The 20989-nt window shown below is 44.7% G+C and overlaps 1 protein-coding gene across 1 annotated transcript in view; it reads right to left on the bottom strand.

Moving 5' to 3' along the window:
* The window catches only part of EMILIN1 (elastin microfibril interfacer 1), a 180469-nt gene that overhangs the window by 13884 nt on the left and 145596 nt on the right, over positions 1-20989 (bottom strand). Inside the window, exons 3-7 of the mRNA XM_086928128.1 lie at positions 14133-14353; positions 10640-12826; positions 9264-9380; positions 4198-4215; positions 2789-2806 (exon numbers count right to left, since the gene is read on the bottom strand). Coding sequence (XP_086784254.1) covers positions 2789-2806; positions 4198-4215; positions 9264-9380; positions 10640-12826; positions 14133-14353 — 2561 coding nt within the window. The remainder of the gene's footprint in view (positions 1-2788; positions 2807-4197; positions 4216-9263; positions 9381-10639; positions 12827-14132; positions 14354-20989) is intronic.

Below are 20989 nucleotides of genomic sequence, written 5' to 3'. Positions count from 1 at the left end.
GAGGGAGACAGAGGGAGGGAGGGAGACAGAGGGAGGGAGGGAGACAGAGGGAGGGAGGGAGACAGAGGGAGGGAGACAGAGGGAGGGAGGGAGACAGAGGAAGGGAGGGAGACAGAGGAAGGGAGGGAGACAGAGGAAGGGAGGGAGACAGAGGAAGGGAGGGAAACAGAGGAAGGGAGGGAGACAGAGGGAGAGAGACCGACAGAGGGAGAGAGACCGACAGAGGGAGAGAGACCGACAGAGGGAGAGAGACCGACAGAGGGAGAGAGACCGGCAGAGGGAGAGAGACCGGCAGAGGGAGAGAGGGAGACAGAGGGAGGGAGACAGAGGGAGGGAGACAGAGGGAGGGAGACAGAGGGAGGGAGACAGAGGGTGGGAGACAGAGGGTGGGTGGGAGACAGAGGGTGGGAGACAGAGGGTGGGAGACAGAGGGTGGGAGACAGAGGGTGGGAGACAGAGGGTGGGAGACAGAGGGTGGGAGACAGAGGGTGGGAGACAGAGGGTGGGAGACAGAGGGTGGGAGACAGAGGGTGGGAGACAGAGAGAGAGGGGGAAGAGAAAGAGAGAGAGACTGAGTGAGACAGAGGGATACAGAGGGGGACAGACAGCGAGAGAGAGAGCGAGAGAGGGAGGGATGTAGAGAGAGAAAGGGAGGGTGGGAGACAGAGAAGGAGGGGGAGCGAGCGAGAGAGAGAGAGAGAGAGAGAGAGAGAGAGAGTGCGAGAGTGAGTGAGAGAGTTGTGTGTATGCCGGGTCTGGTGGCTCAGTGGTCACAGTTATTTTTTTGCTCACATCACAGAATAACATTCCACACAACTTAATACCACTCCCAACCACATAATTACACTCCACACAACTCAACTACACATAATTCAACTTCAACCTATATAATTACACTTCACACAACATATTTACACTCAACTCTAAATCACATATTTGCCCTCCACAAAATACAACTCTGCAACATGTTGCATAATTCCACTCCGCATAATTATACACCACACCATGCCATGGGTTCCAGAGTAGCGTGCTACTTGCGCTTCAAAACCCCATCAGGGGTAGCAAGCGCTATTCAAATACAAACCTATTTCCCTTCACTATCCCAACACCTACCCTTCTCTACCCAAATAACTGAATAACATATTCACTACTCAAACTACTTAATATTTTACTATACTAATTTTCAACACTAATCCTTTATGAGTTCCGGAGTGGCATGCTACTCGCCAGAAAAGCGCTTCAACACCCATCAGGGGGAACAAGTGCTATATGAATGCAAACCTTTCTTCCCCTTCTATCCCTCCACTATCCTTCTCACTCCAAATAACTGACTAATATCCACCACTGAAATTACTTTCATATTTCACCATATTAATTCACCACTAATCCTTTATGTGCTTCCTGAATAGCGTGCTTTATCACCCCATCAGGGGTAAGAAGCGCACTATAAATACAAACCTTTTTTTCCTTCTCTATCCTTCTGCTATCATTCCAAATCCAAATAACTGACTAACCTATCCACCACTTAAAATGTACTTGCATGTTTCACTATACTAATTCAACACTAATCCTCTATGGGTCTCGGAGTAGTGTGCTACCCGCCGAAAAAGCGCTTTGACCCCTCGTCAGGGGTAGTAAGTGCTATATAAATGCAATTACAATACAATACAATATACAAAGGACAGTTACATGAGCCAAATAAAAAGATGGGCGGAAAGAGGGCAGAGCTTAATGCCTGTTTTATCAATACAGCAGGTCTTGGAGACAACGCAAGCGCTGCCTAGGCAAGAGCTAAACAAAAAACTAGTGGTCTAATTAAGGCCCGATTTAGAAATGTTTGGTGCCATAATCCAGAATAAATGCAATTCCATGTACAGCTGGTGATTCCTCTTGAGGAATTACCATTGATGTGAATGATTATACTTTTCCACCCATCTCTAAACCATCTTTAAGAGGTTGGTAGTCAGATTGTTAAAAGACATAAATTGCACAGCAGTCCAGAGGGGATTTAAGCCACTATAAGGAGAAGCTACTGCAAATCCTAGCGACCTTCAAATGACATTCATGCTCAGGCAAAGTTCATTCTAGTTGCTGTATCTCATGATAAAGCAGAGTGAGAGTTTGATCACAGAGCACAGCAAAGAGTGTCGTTTAGGAGAATTACTCTGTTATCCACGAGCACCGCAAGTATGAAACATGGTCATCAAAGAGGTGGTGTCGACCACCCCCCTCTCTCCAGGCACTCTTACATTTATGATATGGCAAACGACACTGGGACAGCATCAACAGAGACGAATGATGAAATGTTCATAAAGAGCAAGTGCCAGAAGACAGAGGCAATAATCAACTATGTCACCACTTTGGACATACAACCCTTATACTTTGCTTTCGGGGAAGTCATTTTTGTCAAACTGATGACCTTTTTGAGATTTAGGACACCTGTAATTGACCGTAAAAGCTGCCATCAAAGCCCCCAAGAGTGACTAACAGCACAGTGGCAGGATCTTGTAAACTTTTTCCAAACACATTTCGTTCCCAGGTGCTTTGGGGGGCAATGTCTTGAGCCGGAAACTGCAGATATTAATGGACGGTGACCATATGTGGTGATCAGTCGCATTCAAATTCATATGTTTGGCTGTTTCTTTTCCTCTCACAACAAGGCCATTTGTTGCAATCTGGTGCCCTCTTGGGGTAATCTGGTCTCGTGCCTTTAGGCAGCTGCCTATAATGTAACATTGCTCCTGAAAGGAACACAGCACAATGAAATTGTAAGTAACTTGGGGCTTACCTTGTTCACCTTGCAGACCTGTGGGAGAAAGAAAAGACAGGAGTTGGAGACTTAAAACACAATGCTCCTACTTAGAAGGTTTCAATCGGTGAAAACTCTGCTTGCATTCAACATTTTCAGTAGAGAGAGGCATTGGAATGGTATACATCTGGATGCCGCCAAGCCAGTCAAAGAAAATACAGCATTTAGAATACAAACATCTGCACTTGGAGACTGATTTATGGTTGGTTGGTCATGGAAACCTCCTGATTTCTTGAGCAATTGCTAAATCTGCAGGAGAACCCAGGGGAGGAGACCGAACCATAGGAACAGGATGGTAGAGGAAATTTCACCAGTGGATTCTCCTCTGGATTTAGCGTTTCTCAAAAAAGAGAGGATGTTTTATTACCGCCCTTCTCTAGATCCGTTCCTTGTTATGAAGAAAAGAAAATGTGATTGAAATGCTGATTTGAAATTTACAGTAGCAAATTACAGACGATCCGCGCAGTTGCGCGCATATTTGATACTCACAGAAAGTTAATATGACCCATTCATGTGGGACAAAAAGAAATCTAAAACTTAACAGCTTAGGAAAGTATCCATCACTGAAGTATGCTCGTGGCTGACAGGGTCTCATGCAGGGCTTTGTAAGTGATGACAAGGTCATTTTCTTTATATATTTCTGGTGAGCGACAGTTCTGCCCATTCGATGGGTGAATGTCTAAAGATGCGGGACTTCCCTCCGAAGATACCACTTTCTTCAGAAATGAGAAGCATTTTTCATTACCTTCCACTGAGGAGTATGTTGGAGTTTATAAGATTTTAGATTAACAGACCAGGCTTATTTAGATTCCAGCACTAAACCATGGGTCATAATATTAGAATACAATAACTACATTACCACACGGTACTATTGTGGAATTTAGAACTACAGAAATAACCGGGTACAATGACCACGCGTGCTACATTAATTTGCAGTTGTCATAGGCCTTTACATAGTGGCAATGTGTCATTGGATATGCTTGATACAAAGTGGTATTTGAACTACAATCAAGATTTTCAGAAAAAAGATATAGTGTAAACCGCTTACCCTCACAAATCTGCCATTATCATCCTGCCATGTTCTAAAGCTAAGCTTCGGGCAAGGATGTTCTGAAACCCGTACTTTAGCAGGGTCTTCGTTTTAGTTCACACGTTAAAATAAAATCCTTTTAATTCCAATATAAATGTTACTTTATACAACTCTATCATTTGTGAGCGTTAATTTTTGGGCCATTGCTCCCATAAACAAATAGTGAGACTTTGCAACATTTCCTGTCTGCGATAAAAGATGCGATTGCAACTCTCAGAAGAGGTTCGTAATGTTGCTAAGGATATCGGGTCGCAAGACACAGAACTTGTATTTAAACATAAAGTTAGGCAGTACTTACCCTTCTCACCACGCAGACCTACAAGGGAAAGAGAAGGAGAATTAATAAAGTCATCAAGACTTTGAAAAATCACACCAAAGATACCACTCAAAGAAATCATCTAGAAATACGTAATTATCCAAACTGCATTAGCACATCATCAAAATGACCATGGCACATGACCCCAAACTATACAGCACTATCCCATCCCAACGCGATCACACCAAAATATAATCGAAAAAGTATACCATAACATCACAAGAGAATCAAAGACATACCAGCACACCACAATACTATCACACCTCAAGGTCCTATCATCTCAAAACCATCAAATCACAAGCCCATATCTTCACAAGCGCACACTATCACATCTGAAAATATATCATCATCTGGGTATCTAATATCATCACTATAGCAGTCCATAACAATAGTGTGATGTTACAATTTCAAGAGAGATGATTATTTTTGGTGTATCTAATGATAATAATTTGTTTCCAGGGTATCAAAACAACAGATATGATTTATTTATGGCTATGGCGGTAGCTCGCCTTTGTATATCTTCAATGTGGTTGAAGCCAGAAGCTCCTATATATGAAATGTGGCGAGCAAAGTTTTACAATGTTTTTTATTTAGAATGTAACCTCTACCGGATTAAATCTGTTAGGAAAATACAACAAGCACTGGCGTTGCCAATAGGTCTCGCAGTAGGAAATTTGGAGCTATTACAATTGCAAATAACAATGCCTTTTATTTTTGTTTTCATTTTAAAAACATAAAGGGCCTTGTCATTTACAAAACGAATAGCTCCAACTTTCCTACTGCGAGACCTATTGTGCACTGCACAGTGTGGGTGAAAGTGGCAGTGCGTGGGTGTGAGTGGCTTTGAGTGAGTGGCGTTGCGTGGGTGAGTGGCGTTGCGTGGGTGAGTGGCGTTGCGTGGGTGAGTGGCGTTGCGTGGGTGAGTGGCGTTGCGTGGGTGAGTGGCGTTGCGTGGGTGAGTGTGGCGTTGCATGGGTGAGTGTGGCGTTGCATGGGTGATAGTGGGCTTGCGTGGGTGTGAGTGGCGTTGTCTGTCTGAAAGGGTGCTGTGTGGGTAAAAGTGGGACTGCGTGGGTGTGAGTGGCGTTGCGTGAGTGAGTGGCGTTGCGTGGGTGAGTGGCGTTGCGTGGGTGAGTGGCGTTGCGTGGGTGAGTGGCGTTGCGTAGGTGAGTGGCGTTGCGTAGGTGAGTGGCGTTGCGTGGGTGAGTGGCGTTGCGTGGGTGAGTGGCGTTGCGTAGGTGAGTGGCGTTGCGTGGGTGAGTGGGGTTGCTTTGAGTGAGTGGCGTTGCGTGGGTGAGTGGCGTTGCGTAGGTGAGTGGCGTTGCGTGAGTGAGTTGCGTTGCGTGTGTGAGTGGTGTTGCTTTGAGTGAGTGGCGTTGCGTGGGTGAGTGGCGTTGCGTGGGTGAGTGTTGTTGCGTGGGTGAGTGGCGTGTTTCTTCTGCGCAGGAGTCATTCAGTGTCTCAGAAACCGCAAAGGGTTTCCTTTTCCTGTTCTAGGTAGCTGTGCGCACGCGCCTCGTGTTCTGGGACATACAAGAACGCAAGTGGAGCCCGGGAAACGCTGCTAGATAAGCGTGGGCTGCAGACATCATTACTGAAAAGAAAGCCCATTGAATTCAAAAGAAAAAGATCAAAAGAAATTCTCGGCTATTTCATTTTAATGTGCCAGAGAGCTCGGAAGAACAGTAAACGCAGTAGGCAAGGAGGAAAAAAAATGGTGTGCCTGCAGAAATGTTGTGTGGGGAAAACAAATGTAAGCCTGGGGCCACGAATTACTTCTTAAATCCACTTGGGAACGTAACTGTCAACGGCAAACGGCTATCTGCGCCACAATAGCAAACGAGACAAATATGTAAAAGAAAATTATTTTTTGCAGCTTAGTGGATATTGGGAACGGAGTTTAGACGCTTTAACCTCTGTATCACCCCAGTATCCCTTTCAGGTCTCAGAAATATCATTATAAAGTAAGATAGATTCTCATGTTGGCCTGAATGTCATTATAAAATCATTACATGGCGTCCACAGACGCTGACCATATGGCGACATATCGGTTGTGCTCTGTTCGTGCCCTACTGTTGTTGTAGGGTGTCTCTACACAAAAACATTCTTTTAGCCAATGAAAGGTCAGATATTTCTTCATAGGTGCTTAGGGTTCTACAGTAATTCGCAAGTGACAGTCATTGGTATATTGCTATTAAAACAAGATAAAACCAGTGGGAGGGAACGAGCATATGGGGCCGAGCGGCGGGGGAGTATGGTGCGAGGCGTGGGGGGAGGGGAAGCAGGCATATGGGGTGTGAGTATCTACAGAGCTCTAGACAAGAACAGCAAAGAAAATGGAAGTAAACCAGCGCGAAATGGAAACAATCTCGAGCCGCGGGGGAGTATGGTGCGAGGCGTGGGGGGAGGGGGAGCAGGCATATGGGGTGTGAGTATCGACAGAGCTCTAGAGAACAGCAGCAAAGAAAATGGAAGTAAACCAGCGGGAAATAGAAACACTCTAGAGAGGCAGATGCGGATATTTTTTAGCTTCTCCGTGGCTGTCACTGTCATGCTTTCTAACCAAGCTAATTTCCCTCAAGTGTCCGAAAAAGCACGCAGCATTAAGCTCATTCACGACCGCCAGCCAGTCAGCTCGGATGCCTCTTCAGAAGGTAGCTTGGGAGTTCTGCGTGTGAATTTCAAGTGATTTCCCCTTCATTATCATTAGAAGCGGTGGTACCCTTGATAAAATGGAATATGCGTCTCTGTGTGAGACTGTGCGGAATACTGCTTCCTGCCACGCAAATGAATCACCCGTGCATCAAATCCTATTTTATGCATGTGTGGCAAACAAAAAAAAAACGGCAAGGCTGTGTTTGCGGGGAGAGAGAGGGGAGGCGCTGGTGTGGGAGGGGGGAGGTGCTGGTGTGGGAGGAGTGCTGCTAGGGCAAGGTTGTGTTTGCGGGGAGAGAGAGGGGAGGTGCTGGTGTGGGAGGGGGGGGAGGTGCTGGTGTGGGAGGAGTGCTGCTACGGCAAGGCTGTGTTTGCGGGGAGAGAGAGGGGAGGGGCTGGTGTGGGAGGAGTGCTGCTACGGCCTATGGGAAGCTGGCTGGGGAGGAGAAATGAACAGATGTCCGTGAGGTGTGGGAGGAGTGCCTGATGCGCGTGCTTGTTTGTTCACGTGATTCACGTGAACTGCAAGAAAACCGCGGGGCTGAAAGCCCTTGGTTTGACTTGTGTTTTGCCGACATGAATGCTCGCTCTGCTCAATGTGCTTGCGCGCATTGATAGGTCGCGAGACCTAAAAAGGGTATAAAATTTGGCAGGCAATGATAGATCATTTGGATCCATGAAAAAATGACTGTTCGCTCTATTTTTGGTTAAATATGATGATATCGCTGCTTATATAACATGTTTTGATATTGTTTTTTTTTAATATTTGATTATTTTTGATTGTGTATTTGCTCTATAAATTTGTCTGTTTTACGTGGCTTTGAACTGAATTAATAAAAAAATAAAAAAATATAAAAACAATATCCCATACCATGCAGCCATATCAAAAGAACATCAAATAAAAAGACCATATAATCGCAAATTCATGAGATTACAAGATTGTATCCTTACAAAAGAAGACCCTACTATCAAAACACCATGTAGTCAACATGACCATAGCACTAATAGATCATATCACCACCACTTAGTTCCCATAACACCCATCCACCCTTCACCACTTTATTGGAAGATACCTTTCATCAAACCCCTGTATCCCGTAATCCTTTTAATTGCGGAATGTTTTCAGACTATGCTATTAAATCACTTCAACTGCCTGAACGGGTTGGTGTTACATCTGTACTGTGAGTATATCATAGACTGCAAGCATTTAGGAAAAGAGGGTGTACCCCTCCTTCACGTCAGGCAGATGTTGCTGGGCGCTACGCTCAGACAATGGGCAAGCTTCCTTGCTGCCTAAACAGTGCTTGTGTTTTTGTGTGCACAGTCACACAGAGGGGTATTCCGCAAACTGCACACAATGCCAGGTGAGGAGGGTGGTGGTGGGACTGAGAAAATCAGCCCTAGGCAGATTATACAAACTTGGGCATGTTCTTGGTGTGCTCGACCAACGCACGAGTTTTAGAGAAGGGGCAAGCCCTTAACGTATACCCTGTCCGTTCCAAGATGTTGGTCTGAACTGAGATTTCTATCGGAGGTTCTCAGTCCAAGAACAATCAGAGCTAATATTTCAGTCATCATGGATTCTGATAGAGGTACTCAGTATCTTTCACATTTTTGGAGAGTTCTGTGTGAGTCAATGAGAGTTGAACGCGCTCTTTCCTCTGGTTATCATCCACAGTAAAATGGTCGAACAAAGTGAATTAATCAAAGTGTGAATCAATATTTTCTGTACTACTGTAATGAAACTCAAGAGCACTGGGCTTCTTGTTTACCAATTGCAGAATGTTTTTATAATATTGCAACTCATAGTACCACCAAGGCTTTACTTATCTGATGTATAAAAGGATTTGATCCACGATTTTTTATATGCTATTCTCATTTATAGTAATGGATTCTAACACCCACTTATTATTTAAATCAGTTACAGAAGTATAGGCAATTTGTTTCAGAAACTTTGCAATTGTCTACGGCCAAGAAAACCAAATATGCTGATATTCAAGATAAATTCTTCTTATTTTGCTCATAGAAAACTGTCCGTCTTCTTATATTTTTGCCTGATTGCATATAGTAGGTTAAGTGCGTTTTGGCCCTTTTGTTATAACTCGTCGGACCAATGCTGTGGCCTTTTGGTTGAACTTATCTCACTCTGGGAAGAGTTAGTCTGTCTTTCATTCATCCCAGCTGAAGCCATAGGTTCCTGATCCTTACCATTAGCTTCTGTCTGCAGGTGCAGCCGGTTGCCATGACAGCGAAGTTGAGCTTGTGCACAGGATACAAGCCCTTGCTCTACAGGGACATGTGTATAGCAGCAGTGTATTGGCCCACACATAGCAAAAGATTATTTTGTTAAATTAGAGACAAAATATGTTGATGCCCTTGTGTTCTCCACATACCTGGTGGACCCACTGGTCCAATGGCTCCATCCTTTCCAGCAGGTCCCTGGGGCCCTGGAGGGCCTTGAACACCTTGCTTCCCAGGTGGGCCTGGCGGGCCTGGAAGACCCGGTGGTCCTGAAAACAGATGACAAATGTAACCTTAGGTATTGTGTAAAATATATCCAAATATAATAGCCAACCTCATTGTACATTAATGCATTGTACTCCAAAGGATTGAAAGTAATGCAAGCATAATCCAAATCTTTGTATTTACAACACTATTGTGAGAGTTTTGGGTGTTTTATGCATTTTATGAAACAGGCATATTGGGAGGACAGGGATCTATTGAACTACCCAACTACATTCTGCACATTTCCTGTATTCCTGATGACAATAGAAAGAAATCTCTGACTTTCTGACTGTGCCTTGAACCAAAGAACAGAGAGACTCACTTAAAAGGGACAGAGAGGATCCTGTACTAGCAAATAGAGGCAGGAAAGTGAAAGGGCGTTAAAATATATGGTTAGAAATTGCCTTCAGGAACACTCCCAGTATAGGTCGTTTACTAAATGTTTGTCATAATTTGGCGACAGCACTTGGTGACGCCCTTCGGCTTCCCAGGAAGCACTAGTCTTGGGCCTGTTCTTTGAAACACAATACAATCTTTTAAGATGAGATAAGTTTCTGGAGTTGTTTTTGCAGTCAAGTAAGCTACCCAGGCAAGTAACACACTCACAGTGGAAGCACAGCTTAGATAACAGAGGGGAACAGCGTTTACAACGCAACTTTTACCACGCAGTACCTTTACCACGCTACTTTTACAACGCAAGTTGTTACAACGACTTGCGCTGGGGGGTGCTGTAGGATAGGGAATAGTTTAATTTACTATCCAAAACCTTCCCTACTATCCACGGGGACTGGAGTTGGAATAGTAAATTAAACTATTCACTATCCAGCGCCCCCAACGCAAGTCATTGTAACGACTTGCGTTGTAAAACCTGCGTGGTAAAGGCATGCGTTGTAAAAGCATGCGTAGTAACTACATACATCCATAACAGAGCCTATTCCAGCAAGGTCCGAGTCTTCCCTCTACAATTACAAGATTATCAAAAAAAGGCATTTTGATCTAATTTTTCTCACACGCTTTAAGCTCAATCTTTTTTCAGAGCCAGAAACTTATAAAATAACCAAAGTACCAAATATGAGACTCTGCTGCAATAGGATTACATAAATAAATGAACACACCCAAAGGAGGTTCATTTAAATGGAAAGAACTTTGGAGGCTATATCTTTCTCACTGAGGCATTATGGGCTTTGTCAAATGAAAGTAATTGCTTTATGGACAAAATGAGCATAGAGCACAGGAAGATGTAAAGGAAAAAGAAATCTCATACCCATGAAATCCTGTACTGTGAAGTTCTGGAACTCCGAACTCAAGACGAGGACAGAACTGTTCAACACGTTGAGCCGTTTGTTGATGCCGTTCAGTTGGGTGTTGTGGAGTTTCTCAAACCAGGCCCCGTGAGTCTTCACTGTGTTGTTCACCTCAGTGATGCAGTTCCAGAGGCTGGAGACATGTTTGTTCAAGCCTTCTTTGATGGTCTTCAGGCTCCCGGAGACTGTGTCAAGCTTGTCGCAGACCTTCTCGAGTTTCGACAACCTCTCTTCCATTCCGCCAGCGGATCGCCTGCAGTCTTCCGTCTCAACGAGCACCGTAGAACTGAATCGCTCTATCTCCTTGTTGAAGGTGATGAACTTCTCCTCACTGTCCCCGATATGCTCTGTCACCTCCTGCTGGATTTTGTTGATCTCTGTTATTATTTTATCCTTGGTGGTTCCTAGGTCGTGAATGTCGGTCTGATGCTTCCCCACAGTCTCTTGCAAGTCTTTGATCGTGTCGTTGAGGGAACTGAAGGTCACAATTACATCTGATAGTTCTCCCTGCATGGATTTCAAGTCAATATTAGATGTTCCCCCAAAGACGCTAAACCCATCGAGGGGTTTGTTTGACTCAATGATGGCCTTATCATCATCAGCTTTCTTCTGAAGCAGCTGACATGTCAGTTTACATTCTTGAACCTCCTCTTTCAGTTTTCCCACCTCTTCCTGGAGATTCGAGCAAACCTGGCCACAGCTTTTATAGTCAAACTGTATCATAGTTGTGAGCGCCTTCAGGTCATTCTCCAGTTTCCCTAACTTCCCATTGGTTAAATTATGGTACAGAACCATGTCCTTATTCGTTGAATCATGTGTGTGTATACCTGTGTTAATTGAAGACATCAGGCGGTCATCAAGGCTATTTATATCCGTTGTCATTTTAATTAAGGATTCTCCATTCAATTCAACAGTAGCCCGCATGTTCAACACATCTTCCTCCAGGTTGTCTACCCGGTCTGTCAAGGACTCACTAGAAAGGTTCAACTGTTGGATGCTAGGAACGATGATCCGGATGTGCCCCTCGTTATCCTCGACTCTCCTTTCGAGATCGATGATGATGTCTGTGATTTCGGAATTCCCAGAGGAGAAAATGTCAGTACAGTTGTCAACCGCAGTCTTCAACTGATTCCGTAGGTCTTTCATGTCCAAGATAACTTTGTCTAAAGCGTCACTGTTTTGCCCAACGCTATTCTGTAGGATACTAATGTCTAGGGCAAGATTGGACATAGTTTGTCCTACAGAGTCCTCAAATCCTGAGTTGTTGCCCAGCTCATTGAGAAGGATTTTGATCTTTTCTTCATTGCCGTGGACCCGGTCGCCGAAGTCACCTTTCAATTTATTAACCTCATCCTGAATGTACTTACGAAGATCATCCCGGTAGTAGTAGTAATGTTCCTCTAATGTCCTCTGTGTGGTGTTCATCCGGCCCTCGATGTTCTCTAAGCGGCTGTTAAAGATCTGGTCATGGTCTTTGTTGTTTCCATTCAGCTCACTGTCCAGCCGCCCGTTTAAGATATGAAACGAGCTGAATACAGAGTCGACTGTCTTCTCGACCTCCCCTAGTTTTGACTTGAGATTTTCCACCTCGGAGCAGCAGTCTTTTGGTATGCGAGTTGTCAGCTCAGTAACGTGTCTATGGATGTTCTGCACAGATTCGCGGTTTCTCTGCTCAATAGTGGTCATCATTTTCTCCAGTGTGCGCATCCTCTCCCTGTCCTCCTCCTGCTGCTTACGGAAGCCCTCCACTTCAGACAGACAAGACGAGCAGGACTGCTGCATTCGCCTCTCCACTTCTCTCATGATGTCCCCCCTCAGATCGATGAGTTTTTGGTTGATGTTGATGTCTGTGATTGGCTGTGTTTTGCCATTATTGATGTTTTGAAGTTCTTCATCATGATCTGCGATGCGGTTGTCTAGCTGCTCTAGGCGCCGTTGGAGTTCGTTGAGGGTGTCCTTCATCTCAGGGTGTGCAGCTGCGTCTGCAGGCTGCTTCCCATTGAGGGTTGTTTCTACAGTCTGCTGAATTTCGATTTTGAACTTCTCCGTCATGCCCTGCAGTGTCGACTGCAGATCATTTAGGTCCTTGGTCAAGCTCTGCACCTTCTCTTCCAGCTGCCTGACTTTCTCGGAGTCCCCATTTTGTCCTATGGAGACAATTAGGAGAATTAATACAGTTAAAGACCACGGCAGAAACTCTTCACATTATGATTAAGACTCCCAGTTTTCTGTTTTTATTGATTTTTACAGATAAATACAGACAGAAAACAATGTGTTTTCTGTGTGTATTTTTTTAATTGAAAAATACAGAAAATTGGGCTTCTTTTGAGTGACTTTTCATATAGAGTTTCATCAATTCCAGGCAAACAGCTGAGCAGATAGATATTGTAGGGAGTGAAAACAGGGTGAGATTTCCTTAAATAATAACATATGTCAGTATCCATTTAACCTCTTCGATGCGTCGGACGGCCATCACAGTGGGCGTGTGCGGTGGACGGTCGGGGGCAGTTCGAACTGCACCCGCCTAATTTTTTCAGCACTGCGGCGGAATGTCCGCCGCGGCGAAGAGACTAAAGTATAATGCAAATATTTACCTGTGGGTGTACTGTTATGCTATATTTGGCTGCTTAAGTCAATAAAACACAACAGGAGTGCACGTTTTAGTAAAATAAATGTGGAAATATACCATTTTACAACTTTATTTATACACAGAAAACAAAATAAATATGAGTAAATGCTGATAAGATGGCTAAAAATTAAATATGGATAAAAAAAGATGTAAATGTTAAAAAATTAAATATCATAAAACGGGGAGCCCTAATTATGATTGCCACTGTTATATACGTGGCCGGTGAACTTTCACCCTCTGTTCGCCTGCTCAGAGTCCCCACCAACGTTCTCATACTACTATTACTTCTCCTCTGATGGACACTTTACCGTCTCATTTACCCTCACGCTATTTAAAGCAGCCTGATTGCGAAGCATACATTCTACCCAACCCTTCTACAGGGAGCTACACAACAACTTATAGTAGAGTTGGACATACGAAGGGCAGGGGTAAGGTAAGAAAATAAATAAATTAAACTGTTTACCTTGTGCTAACTGCATCACATATCTGCCCGTTTGTGAACGCAAAAATGCTTGATATATCTGGCTCAGTGATCCCAGTATGTCCGATGGGATTTATATTTTGATGGACAGGAAATCCGTCATGGTTGTGACAGAGTAACCCGTCTGCGGACATATAATTCAGACCCTTAGTTTTAATCTGAATTAACACATATATAGTTAGCATGCATTTAATTCCTTCTTTAAATCCGTAAAGACTCCTGGTGATTGGTATGTGCTGGCCCTTTCCATACCTTTACAAACCCAAACCAATTTAAATTGAAATAGGCCATGGCTCTTTCACCATCCCTGCCATCCCACGAGTTGCTCTATCCATTTCCTCACCTTCTCCTCCTGTGCCACTCAGGGTGTTCCCACCACTGCCACCGATGGAGCCGGATATATTGGGCCGGACGGGTTTCGGCCGTGGTCGCGTCGTCGTGATCATGCCGTTGGCGGGGCCCTCCATGCAGTCATCTCCGGAGTAGCCATGGCAACACTTCCACTCCATATCTGTCACCTTTTTGTAGGCCACCTTGTATCGCGGCCTCATGAGGTTACGATACCTGGAAACAGAAGGAGGAACGTCAAATGTGAGGGACCCCCAGCTATACACACCAAACAACACTAACTACTACAATGAAAATACACCAAGCATGCACAAGAAACCACCACACTTGTGATGACCCAGGGTATAGATTCTAGTCTGTGATGGAATCCTCAAGACCAGGCTGTAAAGGTACCCAAAATCTGAAAGCGCTGCGAGGCAACACTAATTGCAATGCAGCACTCTACAGATTTCTGTAACAAAAAAAATGTAATGTAGAGGCCGAAAACAAATCCCAAAACGTATGCAGATTTGTAGCAAAGCCACCAGGGTACAAGGGTGTTTAGACAGAATATTGGACCAAAAATATCATGGGACAAAATATTGTGTCAAAAATATCAATTACATAAATATCGTGAAGGTAAGTTTCTACAGGTAAGTACAGTTTTACTATATGTTACTCCACATATGTGTAACTTGGCGATATATATCATCAAGGTACGAAGATGTGGAGTTAGGAATACTAAATTTATACTTAAGTATTTGCACTTACCTTCTCGATATTTTGGTCCTCAATATTTTTGACACGATATTCTGTCCACATTATATTTTTGGTTACGATATCCTATCAGTGATCTGAGTACAAGGTAAGGTGAAGAGGGTGGAAATGGGCAAAGGTAAAAAAAATTGCTCTTTAATTTGCAACTTATTTTACCTAACTCTACTTTTTCCCTTTTTTTCTCTCACATTACAAAAACACTTCACAGATTTCATCAATTGCACAAAATGCTTCCGATTACTTCCGGATTGTTCCGCTCAATCCAGGGACTTTATAGAGTGAATCGTTGATCTACAAATGTAAAGTAATCGACTCCTTCGGGAATCACTTCTACTGTTACGGATTACCACCGTTTTTTGGAATATGATCGTTTTCGTGATTCCGGCTAAACTCAATAGTAAAATCCTAACGCATTTTTTATATTCTTTTGACTATACATTATCATGTACATTTGGGATATTCTCACCAACTTTTCGGAAAAATATATTTACTGAATGGAGAGTACCCTACACCTGGCAAGCCTTGAAAAAGTCAAATTGGTGGCGAAACACGTGTCAGCTGTTTTTCTGAAGCAAGCACCTATTAAGAAATGGACTGTACAGATGAACATCGTTTTCCCTCATGCGTTGAATAAGTCTTGTTTACACTGCAATTACCTTAGAGTTCGAACGTCTAAATTGTTTTTAAACAGCTTAAGGGCTTGGGTTTACTAGTTTTGTAATTTTGTAAACGGTTGGGGTCTTTTGGCCCATAACTGTAACTAAGACCTTTGGTAGTAGGGTGTTGTCAAACCAATGAGCACCAAAATCTATAAGACATGTTCTACTAGTACCCACTATTTACTTTGTGAATCTTTGGAGGTGCAAATCAGTTCCCACTACTACTGTGTATATATTGCTAACATGTGACTGACTCTGCTTATTCCTTATGAACTTTTCAAACACGAGTCTAACACATGACTGACTCAGTCCTGCTCTACCACCCTTTCCTGGTCCAGTCCAACATGTGACTCACTCACCCAGGCCTACCATTCCTTCCGGGCACAGGTGTAACAAGTGACGGACTCTGCCTAGCCCTAAAGACGTTTCAGGGCACATTTCTAACATGCGACTGTGTGCCTGTCTCTCTCTGGAATTTCAGAGACATAGCCTCACTTCCATTGGCTGAAAGCTACAACATCTTCCAAACACCGGGGGCCGTATTACAGAAAGTGCCCCAGGGGACAAAGGGCACGTGTGCCCGCACTCTGTGCCCCTGGGGCACTTTAATATTACAGAAGAGGTCACAGACACATGTGTGCCCCTTCTGTAACACTGTGCCAGTGCTATCATGAGAGGATGTACCCGTAGCCGCTTGCAAATGAGGGAATAACATGGTCTCTGCGCCTGCACTGCATTACCGACGTGGGGGCAGAGGCAAACATGCCTTGTGGTTGAAAGTGCGCCTCCTAAAGCCATAAGAGTTCCCAGTGAGATGCTGTTGAAGGGACTACACTTTATATAGCTGCAGCTTAATAAAACCTCTGATTATGAATTTTATTATATAAAACTACCTGCCACAGTGTGTGCATAGCATCAAAACCCTGAGTTTGTGAAAGTGCATCTACTACTGCAGGCTTCCCTCCCCAAAACTACCCGCAACCAGCTTTTGAGAGTGGATTTACGTACAATGTCACCCTAATGGGAAGTATGTTTGTAAAGTTATTTGTAGTGTGCTAATGTGACTAGAGAGCAAATAAGCAAGACTTTACAGAGCACCTGAGCAGTACCATGTGAAAAAGTGACGCACTGGCTGCGCAAGGGGCTTGTAAATAAGCCCCCTAGGTTAGGCCACCTTTTCTTCCAACTGCAGTTCTCAGCTATGACCACTAGAGGGTGGTATTTCCTAAAGCATGAGGCCTGGTTCCGTCCATCACTCCATCTTGCTTCCCACCAGCCTCCACATTCCGTGCACTCGTTCAGCTCTGGCTGCTCCGCTGTTTCCTGCCAGGTGTGAAGCGGAGAAAGGCCAGGGGAAGAGGAGTCTGGCGCCAAATCTAAGAGCCTCTCTGCACACGCAAGGGACCCCAGTCCTCTGTCAGCATAAGGCCACATGATGCAGACCCCTTCCAGGCCAAGCCGCCCACACACCCGCACTGTTTATACCAGAATACTACAAGGCAGCAAGGAAGCGCGAGCCTCCTGCTCCGGGGCCTGAGTTAGAACATTACTCCGAAAAAAAAAGAAATAAAAAAACTATCAGCTACAGCGTGATAGGATGGAGTGGTACTGACTGGGTTGCGGATGCGCAGGTGGGTGGGTCATCAGGTGTGGCCCAGGGTCAGAAGAAGGAAGCCCTAGATAATCTGCCAAAAAATATTGCATCCGCCATCTGTGCCTCCAGCTGTCTAGGCACTATTTTATAAATCTGTACACGGCGGATATCCTGCCAGAAAAACACCTCTGTCGCTGCCGTGGGTCCGCCAAGGTGCAGTGCTGACTCTGCCAGGTTGGCGGTGTCTACAGCGCAGGCAGGGCCCGTTCTAGGATTTGCGAGGCCCTGGGCTAAAAGGGAATGTGAGAGTCCCCACTAATGTAGTTAATTGGCCCCTTGCAAGGAAACTATTCACAGACACTGTGGGAGGTCTATTGTCCATCATTTTGTCGCCCCCCCCCCCACAGTTTTAACTTTGAGCCCACAAGCATTTCTCACACCTTCAGTCCGATAGGTGTGAGAATTGCTTGTGGGCTAAAAGTTAAAACTGTGGGGGCGCCAAAATGATGGACAATGGGCCTCCCACAGTGTCTGTGAATGGGTCTCCTTTCAATTGAAGGGAGCATCTCCCTCCATTATGTATCCAGATACCATCCCTGAGAAGCCAAGGGAGGGGGGGCCCCTCCATTTCAAAGAAAGGTGACACCTTTATTTGAAATGGATCAACAGGGAACTGACAGGACACATCACCAGTGCGTGGCCCCATGCTGGTGCGAGGCCCTGGGCAGCTTCCCACGCTGCCCATGCCTAGCGCCGGCCCTGAGCGCAGGGCACAAGTTGGGCATATACGCGGGTGGACGGCGTCTCCACACTTTTTTCAAAGGGTGGACACCGTCCACCCTGCCAAGAAGTTGGGCCCCACTGTAAAGGACGCTGAATTCGTCCCGGTGTAATTTCCAAACGTGCGACATACTCAGCAGCTCCTGCACGTTGTTGTCTGCTTTCAATCTACAACAACTTGCAGGCGAGGGTGGGGCATATTCCTGCCTCCTGTTGGGCCCATAACAAAGGCCGAATCTGAGGGGTCATCAGGCCTGCTTTTGTTCGAGTCTCTTGGCTGGGAGCAGTCAGGAGCCTCACACCTGATGCACATGAAGCAGAGGGTAAACAAAGGCTCACACCTTGTTAGCCGTTCACACATACTTAAGAGGCAGCTTTTCACGTTGTTCAGGCTCTGGTTAAGAGATATGCATGCACTGTAAGATCGTCAGAAGTGTTGATCTTTCCCAGTATTTTCACAAAATAAATAGCATTTATAGAGCGCTTGCTTCCCCAGAGGAGGCGTTATAATAATTTAAATATCACTATTTCTTTTAAAGCATTATGGCTAGAAAAAGCTTAAGGCTGACAAAAGGTCACATTGTTTTACGTGTAGCCTAAAAAGGTGTGAATCTTCTGCCTAAATCAGGAGGGTTTGCAAGTATACTCAAAATGTGCTCAAATGTACTCATGATACACCTGCTAAACATATATGTGGGGGCTTAAGATCAGATGTCACTTATTGTAATGCCAGTTCCTGTGATGTCATATGCCGTGATGCCACTTCCAAACTGATTAACTAGGTTAGTCCCCCAACTGTTTTTGTTTTTTTAGGACTTCTGCCCTGCTACAGTGGTGGATCCGCTTCAGTGCCCCTGTGGCATGGTGTGTGGCAGAGTTAGCGCCATGAAAGGGGGCAGACTTTCAGGAACAGATAAGCTTTGCTTCCCTAATCTGCTACGAAACGCCCCCTGCAGGATAGGATAATGAAACTATTTCTGCTTCAACAATGTACCCCAGGGGCGTAGCTTGGTCAGTAAGATTGAAGGGGTGGGGGAGGAGATTGGGGGGGGGGGGGTTATGATTTCCCAAACAACACACTTGCATATCTTGTTAAAAGCCTTATAAGAAGCAGGACAGAAGGAGGGTTTAAGGGGCAGTGGAAAGTGAGGATTGTAGATTGTTAGTGGTACTTAAAACACAATCTTTTTCAAATTAACCACGTTTTTAGGGAGAGACGAGATAGAGAGAGAATGTGTGTGTGTTTGTCAATGTGGGCATGTAAAAATCCAGGGTGGTATCCAAGAGAACGCACCTGTAGTCAGCTATTTACTATAGAATGCATTTTTTGGGGGTGCAACACTCCAAACCTCACTCGCCCCCCAACACTACGCTCTGTGTACCCCCACTTGGCAGTGCATCTTCAGTGCCCCCATAAGGCAACGTGAACTTCACAGTCTTATAGAGGGGTATTCTTATTCTCCACCTAAGAGTTCTTTCAGAAGTGTCTTCCCTGAAAGTGGAAGCTGTCACTGTGACGCACATGCCTCAGCTGACAAACAAGCAAGACTTAAAATGTGTGGCAACTTCCGCTGCCCGTGTGGTGCAGGCCTAGAATCGCCACACTGGAGCAAGGAACACTGGAATGACAACTCCTCTGGGATGCTGCTTCTGTTTTAACCAGGTGCGATCTTCTTTCAAGTATTTTTAAAAAATGTACTCTGGGAAAAGAGAAAACATACAGGCACATGCATCAATATTGCATTTTGCGATTCCTTAATTGCGAATAAAAGGAATCGCAATTAAGGAATTGCAAACTGCAATGCATCAAGAAATCGCTATAAAAATAGCGATTTCTTAAAATTCCTTAATTGCGATTCTCTAACTGAGAATCGCAATTAAGGAATACTTCCCCATACATTCCTATGGGCCTAGAGGCCCATAGGAATGAATGGAAAGACATTCTTAATTTGCAATTCACCATTGAAAATTCGCAAATTAAGAATGCAATTTCAAGGGAAAAAGGGGTGTCCAAAGGACACCCTGTTGCACCCCTGAAATCTGCTTAGGAGTACATTTTGCACACTCACATGCCCCAAGGGCATGTGTGTGTGTGAAATGGAACTTTGAAAAATGCACTTTAGTGTATTTTTCAAAGTTTTCACAGATTACCATGAAGGTCAACTTCATGGTAATTTGCTCCTCTTATTTGCGAATTTGCACATTTTTAAAGTTTGATGCATTGCATTTAAGGAATCTCAATTTGAGATTCCTTAAATGCAATTGCAATTTAAGAAATCACAATTTTGCGATTTCTTAAATTGCGAAAATGACAAAAATGTTATTGCATCCCAAAAATGGGAATTGCATTCGCAAACGGCCGAATTTTGCGATTCGTTTGCGAATGCAATTTCCTTTGACTGGCTGAGTGGCATGTGGCTGAGTGGCTGGCGCCATCTAGTGATCTGGCCACGCATTCTCACTGAAGACGGCAAGCTTGATTTCAATTAAAAACCAGTAAATAAATGTTGCTGAAGTACAGCAGGTCCCTGGGAAGTATGGGGCTCGTTTATGATCTTTGTGACGCAGTGGAGTGCAGCAAGATCGCTGCGCTGCGTTACAGGGAAGGGGCAGGAATGGGCCATATTTAATGGGATACAACGCATTCCTGCCTTTCCCATGCCCTGGTGAACAATGGGCTGCGTTGCGCCAACGCTGGTACCCCTGGTGCAAGGGTGCCTGTGTTGTATGAGGATTGCTTTGGTGCAGGAAGGGACACCTTCTGGCACAAAAACAACCCTGGGAGGTATGCTCCTCTTTCTACGTGTGCTGCTCACATAGAGAAAGGAAGAAACTAGGAGAAATAAGGATATTTGTCCTTGTTCCACCTCCCATGGGAAGGTGTAAGATTTTGATGCATCCACAGGTTTCACACGCAACACCCACGGAATCTGAAGCATTCCCAGGTTTACGAAAAATTGTAACTCTGGGAATTCCTCAGAATCTAACCACATGCCCGGGGTGGCGTTAGGGAGGAGCAACAAGGAGAAGCGTTTTCATTTCTCCTCATGTTTTCCTTTATAG

Source organism: Lissotriton vulgaris, chromosome 6, assembly GCF_964263255.1.
Source record: "Lissotriton vulgaris chromosome 6, aLisVul1.2, whole genome shotgun sequence".
Lineage (NCBI taxonomy): Eukaryota > Metazoa > Chordata > Amphibia > Caudata > Salamandridae > Lissotriton > Lissotriton vulgaris.
This window is presented reverse-complemented; position numbering and strand designations above follow the sequence as displayed.